At 51.4% G+C, this 7,022-nt stretch overlaps 1 protein-coding gene across 1 annotated transcript; it reads left to right on the forward strand.

The window, feature by feature from the left end:
• Positions 1 to 380: 380 nt before the first annotated feature.
• On the forward strand, positions 381 to 6,772 carry sall4 (spalt-like transcription factor 4). The gene is made up of 4 exons (XM_072448641.1): positions 381 to 511; positions 2,331 to 4,592; positions 4,899 to 5,203; positions 6,362 to 6,772. Exons 1-4 carry the CDS (start codon positions 442 to 444, stop codon positions 6,770 to 6,772), a joined length of 3,048 nt encoding a protein of 1,015 aa, XP_072304742.1. The 5' UTR covers positions 381 to 441.
• Positions 6,773 to 7,022: the final 250 nt, after the last annotated feature.

Here is a 7,022-nt window from a genome sequence, read left to right on the forward strand (position 1 = left end):
CTTTTGACCGGTGCGAGTTGTTTGATCCATAAACGCAGACGTGACCATTTGGTTTTCGTGCCCAAACAAAGTCCTCTCATAAAAGATCCACGGCCCGTAAAGTGCAGGACATATTTAGGTGTAGCCTTTTGGCCCCTGGGAGAGGCTGGTCACCCCTCACCCCGCTCCCCCGCCCCCCCCCCCCCCCGCGCGGATGGGACGTCCCACGGGCCTCGGACTGACCAGTGGCAGCGCCGCGCCCGCCCACGTGGCACGGCGCATTTGAATAATATGCGAGAGCTTGGACCGGAGCCAATCAGCTGTCAGAGCCGCGGATAAATCGCAATGCATTATTGATAATAATAATTGCGCTGACATGCGCATTTCCACTTGAGGAGCAGAAGAATTTGCAGAAGAAGAGGAGGGAATTAGTTTGTCCCTCGCCGCTCCTGATGGTGGAACATGTCGCGACGCAAGCAAGCCAAACCTCAGCACATCAACTCGGACGAGCCCGGCGCCGCACCGCACAATGGTGAGTCCAAAACCCCCGTGGGAACCGGTGGTTTGTACGTCCCGCGTCCGCCACACGTCCCGTCCGCGCTCGCCTCAAACTTTGACCTGTTGCTCGCGTCGTGAACGGGACACAAAGACGCCTGATGGTCCGGGGGGGACGGCACGAGCGCGGGAGCTGCGGGAGCTGCGGGACCTGCGGGCACAGTGCGGCTGCAAACGTTTCTTTCATTAATAGCGCGAGTTTAAATTTCAAAGTCTCGTGCGGTTCTTCGGGTGAAATCTGCGTCAAACACGAGCGTTTTGAGCCATTTCTGAGCCGCGTTAAAGTCCAACAAACTCCTGGAACTTTTGCCACCGCAGAGTTGTAAATGTTTTTGCCTCTTTTTTTATTCAATTTATTTTTCATATTTAACTTGAAGGAGTCTTGTGAACCCTGCGCGTACCACATGCACTTTTGATTTTCATAATTCAAATCACATTTAAATCCCTCCGACGTCGTGGCCAGTTTTTAATGTTGTGAGTCGCGGCGCCGCTGGACGTGCCACGCGTGATGGAGGGGCCCCCGCGCGGCCCCTGCGGACATTTCCACGCACTTTTACTGTAAATGCGGTTTGTCCTGTTGCTGGTTTCGGGGGGCTTTGCTTTTGGGGTGTTTGACGTGTGCGTGGTCGAGGGGCCCCGGGACAAAGGTGCCCAAAAAACTGTCTGAAACGTGACTCTTCAGTGCGCTGACCTGAAGGCAATAAATTCCCCGAGTTTAATGCATGACTGTTTCCTTTGGTACATATGGGCCGGTGGTGGGGGATGGAGGTCTTTCTGTGGAAGGCTGTGACTCTGGGTGGGGGGTGCCTGCCTTTTTTTTTTTTTTTGTGGTGCTGCCATAAAAACCCGACTCACCACTTTTTTTTTTTTTTTTTTTTTTTTTTTTTTTGTAGGATAAAAGCTGCGTGACTGAATACTTTACTGCAATCCACGCTTTGGCTCGTTTGGACTTCTTCCTTTTTCACACTTTTTTTTTTTTTTTTTTTTAAATTCTTAATATTTTGTCCCGGTCACAAATCAAACGTTGGCCGGGCCTCGTGCCGTGCCCCCCCGCAGAAGGTGAGCGGGTCATGGCGGCTCCGTTTAATTCATGGTGAACCACACATAAAAAAAGAAGAGTTTCTGATCGGTTTGTTTACTTTGTTGCATAGGAAAAAAAAGACAAATCTGAATCGTCTCTAAAGTGGGTTTCCCCAGCGCGTGAGGTCCGGTTCTTCCAGTCCCGTGAGAGGTCTTTGGGGAGTCGCTTTATTGTCCCTTTGTCTCCACATTAACAAGTCAAATGGTTCACTCATAAAAATGCAAAACCTGTTTAGCACCTTCACTCTTTCATTCGGGGCTGTTGCATTTCCATCCTGTGCCGCGGTGGCTGCGGGCGCGCGCGGTGGGGCCCCAGGTTCCACATGCTCACGCGCGCGGTCTGGCCCGTTGGCTCTCTTGGGCCGTTTCACTGTGGTCGGCCCGGTTTGTGCATCTGTAATGTAAAGGCGGTTCTGGCCCTCTTCATTTGTCTGGACGAGTCAAACGAGTCAAGCTTTTAGTTTGAAGGACACGTCGTGTTTGAGGCCAGATTTGCGCCCTCTGCTGGCCACGCGTGAAAATGAGACGTGAGACGAAGTGCCTGTTCTGTTTGTCCTCAGCTGGGTCATAGGGCAAAACATGACTCAAAACTAAATCAAAGCTGTGCCATTCAACACTGAAAAGCTAAATGTCTCTTAATATCTCTCAGCCCTGTGTCTGTACTGTTCTCTTTAAATATTTGTACTAATCTGAGTTTGTTCCTTTTTTCCCCACAGGCGTCGCAGACAGCGAGGAGCCTGGGAATGAGCTGAAGCGGTTCCGACTGGACGAGACGCGTGTCTGTAACGGCTGCTGCGCCGAGTTCTTCGATGAGGCGGAGTTCTTGGAGCACGAGAAGAATTGCACTAAAAGTCAGCAGGTCGTGATTATGAAGGACGTAGACGGCGCTGTGCCTGAAGAGTTCTCTCAGGACTCTCCTGATCTGAGTGACCCAGAGGACGGGCAGTCGAGCAGCCCCTCTCTCACCACGGCCCCTGAAGCCTCAGACAGAGCGGAGGAGGAAGGCTCTGCAGAGGAAACGGCAAACACAGACCTGTCAGATCTGGCCTTCTCCTCGTCTCCACGGGACTCTAATGTGACGCTGGAGGCTTTGGCTGACACTAAAGTGGCCGTGTCTCAGCATGTGTCAAACGGCTCAACGCAGGAGACTGCACAGGTCATTCCTCTGCTCCTGGAGCAGCTGGTGGTTCTGCAACAGCAGCAGCTCCAGCAGATTCAGCTGACAGAGCAGATCCGGAACCAGATAGCCATGATGACTCCCCAAGGCCTGGTGCCCGGGGCCATGGACCCTCTGAAGGCCCTGGGAGCGCACCTGTCTCAGCAGCTCTCTGCAGCCGCTGCACTGATCGGGAAGAGGACGGGCAGCCAGACTCTGCCAGTGGAAACCAAACCAGGCAAACTACCTCTGCCCAACAGCGCTCCTACCTCAGCTTTGGGGAAGATTGATGTTTTAAAAGGCATTCCAGATTTGGCCAGCCGCCTGCCCGCACTACTGCCCCAGTCGCCAATCATGGGCTTCCCAAGTACCTTCAATGGGACAGATCCTGCCAAAAAAGCAAAGCCTAAACTGCTAAGTCTGCCTCCAGAACCTAAGCCCAGTGACTCCATGTACAAGCACAAGTGTAAATACTGCGGCAAATCATTCTGCAACGACAGCGCTCTGCAAATCCACCTGCGCTCGCACACGGGAGAGCGCCCCTTCAAGTGCAACATCTGTGGCAACCGCTTCACTACCAAAGGAAACCTAAAAGTGCATTTCCAGAGGCACAAGGAAAAGTACCCAAATATAGCCATGAACCCTCATCCTGTGCCCGAGCACCTGGACAATGTGCCCACCAGCAGTGGTATCCCCTATGGCATGTCCGTGCCCCTGGACGAGTCCAACCTGACCGATATCAAGCTGCCTTCTGGTCTGCCTGCCTTTATCGGCTCTGAGGGCTTTTCTCTGAGGCCGTCCCCCTCCACCAGCGAGGGCTCTTCCTCTGTGTACCCCGACTCAGGACTGGACCAGGCTCAGAAGGACTCCAAAGACCTGCTTGGGGTGCTTCACACGAACGCTTCTGCGCCTTCAGGAGAGAGCTCTGGAACAGCCAAACTTCAGCAGATGGTAGACGGGCTGGAGAAGAGGACCAACGACCCCAATGAGTGCCTGATCTGCCACCGGGTTCTCAGCTGCCAAAGCTCCCTGAAAATGCATTACCGCACGCACACTGGCGAGAGGCCGCACAAGTGCAAGATCTGCGGCCGCGCCTTCTCCACAAAGGGCAACCTCAAGGCTCACTACGGAGTGCACCGCGCCAACACGCCCCTCAAAATGCAGCACTCGTGTCCCATCTGCCAGAAGAAGTTCACCAACGCGGTGGTCCTGCAGCAGCACATCCGCATGCACATGGGCGGGCAGATCCCCAACACGCCAGTCCCAGAAAACCCCTTTGAAGCCCCTGAAGTCATGGACACCTCCCTCCCAGACGAGAAGGTTATGGACTCGATCAGATTTGAGGCCGCGCTGGACGACCAAGAGGCAGAACTGAGCAACGATAAGTCAAACGAAGTGTCTGCGCCCGTCACGCCAGCTCCAGAAGAAAACCCACTCCCTCCTAGTGCTTTCTCCAGCCTCGACGTGCTGAAAAACCTCACATCGGCGCTCGCTCTGAAACGCCAAACAAGCACCGCGTCGGACAGCGAGGCGACGCACAGAGAGTCCCCGTCCGCGCCCAGAGACGCAGAGTATCAAAACGACCGCAGCCCGACGATGTCAGACTCCGCCATGTCGTCGTCGTCCCTCGTCAACCCCAGCACGGGGAACGGCAAGTCCCCCGGCTCAGAGTTCAGCAGCAGCGGGTCAAAGCCGGCGTCTGAAAGCGGCGCTCAAGACGGAAACGAGTCGAGTGGCGCTCTGGACCTCACAGCGTCCGGCGGATTCACCCCCAAATCCATAAAGGAAGAGCCGAGCACCCCTTTCACAAATGGAGACTACAGTATGTTTGAGTAAATTTATTAAAAATGTTGAATAAAGTACAATAGTAATTTTTATTTTGATTGCAACATTTATTCAGTTCACGGCACACATTTGAACACGTCCATGAGCATCTGAATCTGAAATATGAACTGCTAATACATTTAAAAACATGTTTAAACTACAAGATTAAAAGGTTTTGTACATAAAATCACGAAGACTATGAAGCTCTTGACAAAAGATGCAATTCAATGACAACATATTGCTTGTGTTTCCAGTAATGCGAGTGTCGAACATGTATCTAATATTAGTTTTATATCTTCTGTAGGTCAAAGTGGTGTGGCCTTCATGAGAATACCAACGAGTCTGGCCAGCCTGGAGATGAAACTCGCTCCCGAAAACCCGCTGGGCGCCCATGGCCTGTTCAACTCGCACCTGCCCCAGGGCACGGCCATGGCCTCGGCCGTCTCCGCCGCCCCGAGGCGACAGGGCAAGCAGCACCTGTGCAATGTCTGCGGCAAGAACTTCTCGTCGGCCAGCGCGCTGCAGATCCACGAGCGGACGCACACGGGCGAGAAGCCGTTCGCCTGCCACATCTGCGGGCGGGCCTTCACCACCAAGGGGAACCTCAAGGTGCGTTTGAGCGGGGGATACCGTGGCCGTTGGTGTACCGTGACCCGTAGCTTATCATCGCGTTTACCGTGGCGTTTGTTGCAGTTTCTAAAATACTGTCGCCGTAGCGGTTTGCAATTGAAAACCAATCTTGTATTATTGAATGGGCAAAAGTCCCCGATTCATAAACGTGAAGCTGAAACCCATGAATAGTTTTGTGATTTATATTTACTATCTGTTAAAACTGATTCTTTTTGCCCTTGAGCGTAAACGTTTGAGTGACTGAAATGATTATTTATGATCATGTAAACCTGTTTTACATGATTATGAATATAGATTTAAGCTGGAGATTAAGAGAAAAAAGGCTGAGAATCCGATTGTTGATCAGGTCTACATATTAGCAGAACGGTTTAAGGTTTAAAACTCCTGTGGCAGTTTAGTCACGTTTGTGCAGTTTCTTCTTCATATGCTGCAGATTACTCTTTTTAGGGTAAAAAGTGCAAATGACGACCAACAGTTTTCTAGATCTGTCAATTTCTAGTGTAAGATTTGACAGGTTTTATACGTAAGACTTTGTGGAGATCAAAAAGTCACCTAAATTATTACGTTGGCTGTAAATATGACTCAGGAACATTTTAGAATAGATATTTTTGGTCCCAATTCATCTTCTAGTCCTAATTGGCGTCAATGATAAATGTGAGTTTGAATCGGCCTTGAAAGAAAAAAAACTCTTATCACAACCTCCCCCAAAACGTCCCTGAAGCCAAGGCTGGAGTGGCAAAACTCTTAAAACTTAAGTTGCGTGATTTTATTTGTCATTTTTTTTTTTTTTTTTTTTTTTTTTTTTAAAAAGGAAAAGAAAGTACAAGGCATCTGTATTTCTGACAATCGTTTCATAACCCGCTTCTTTCTGCTGCTGTCCCATACATCCTGGATCCTTATTATCTAAATAAAAGACTTAAGACCCTAAACGCCTACGAACCCGTCATGATTCACTGACCCTGGTTCAGGTCATACTCACTGCTGGAGAACTGCAGTATTTCGTTGGTTCTAAAGCTCTGAAAATCTTTAAACTTGACCACAAAATTGTGCAAATCCCCATGTATTTTCTCAGAACAATATTGTCAGAAGTCGCTATAACCTCCGCGTTTTTTTTTAATGTCTGTTTTCTTTCTCCAGGTGCACATCGGGACGCACATGTGGAACAACACCTCTCGCCGTGGCCAGCGCCTGTCCCTGGAAAACCCCATGGCTCTGATGGCGGTGACGACCGACCCCAAAATGCTGCCCGGCCCCAATGACCTGGCCGCTCCGCCACCTCCACCGCCACCGCCCCACCACCTGAAGTTCGACCCCTCCCTCTGGAACCAGTACGCTGCGGCCTTCAGCGGTGGCCTGACCATGAAGGCCAACGAGATCTCCGTCATCCAGGGAGGCGGGATCCCCGGCAGCCCGGCGCGGGGGCCTCTGATCGGGTCGACGGGCGGCATGGCGGACCTGGAGAAGAACGGCTCGGACGGCGTGCCCAAACCGCAGTTCCCGCATTTCATGGAGGAGGGGAAGATCGCAGTGAACGCCTCGGGCAGTTAAGATGGCGGACTTGATTTGAGTAGTTGTGACGAGTTCTGGACATTTTTAGATCATTATTCCCAAATAAAAACAACCTGCCAATCCTAGGAAAGGTTTTGGCATTCATTGGCTTTGGCGGAAACTCCTCAAGCGGACAATTGTGCTCGGACAAAACGAGGAAACGCACCCGATCTTGTCTTTGCTGCGCTACTCGTGAAACAGAAATTCTCACATTTCACGGACAGAAAACCCCCAGAACCAAAGCGCAAAT

The sequence above is a fragment of the Eucyclogobius newberryi genome, unplaced genomic scaffold (genome assembly GCF_026437365.1).
Source record: "Eucyclogobius newberryi isolate DKJ021-1_F unplaced genomic scaffold, fEucNew1.0.hap1 SCAF_17, whole genome shotgun sequence".
Taxonomy (NCBI): Eukaryota; Metazoa; Chordata; class Actinopteri; order Gobiiformes; family Gobiidae; genus Eucyclogobius; species Eucyclogobius newberryi.

Coding starts and splice junctions, on each gene's coding strand:
- sall4 (XM_072448641.1), top strand. CDS start 442: ATGTCGCGACGCAAGCAAGCCAAACCTCAGCACATCAACTCGGACGAG. Junction 512..2,330: donor CGGCGCCGCACCGCACAATG/GTGAGTCCAAAA, acceptor TTTTCCCCACAG/GCGTCGCAGACAGCGAGGAG. Junction 4,593..4,898: donor TTTCACAAATGGAGACTACA/GTATGTTTGAGT, acceptor TATCTTCTGTAG/GTCAAAGTGGTGTGGCCTTC.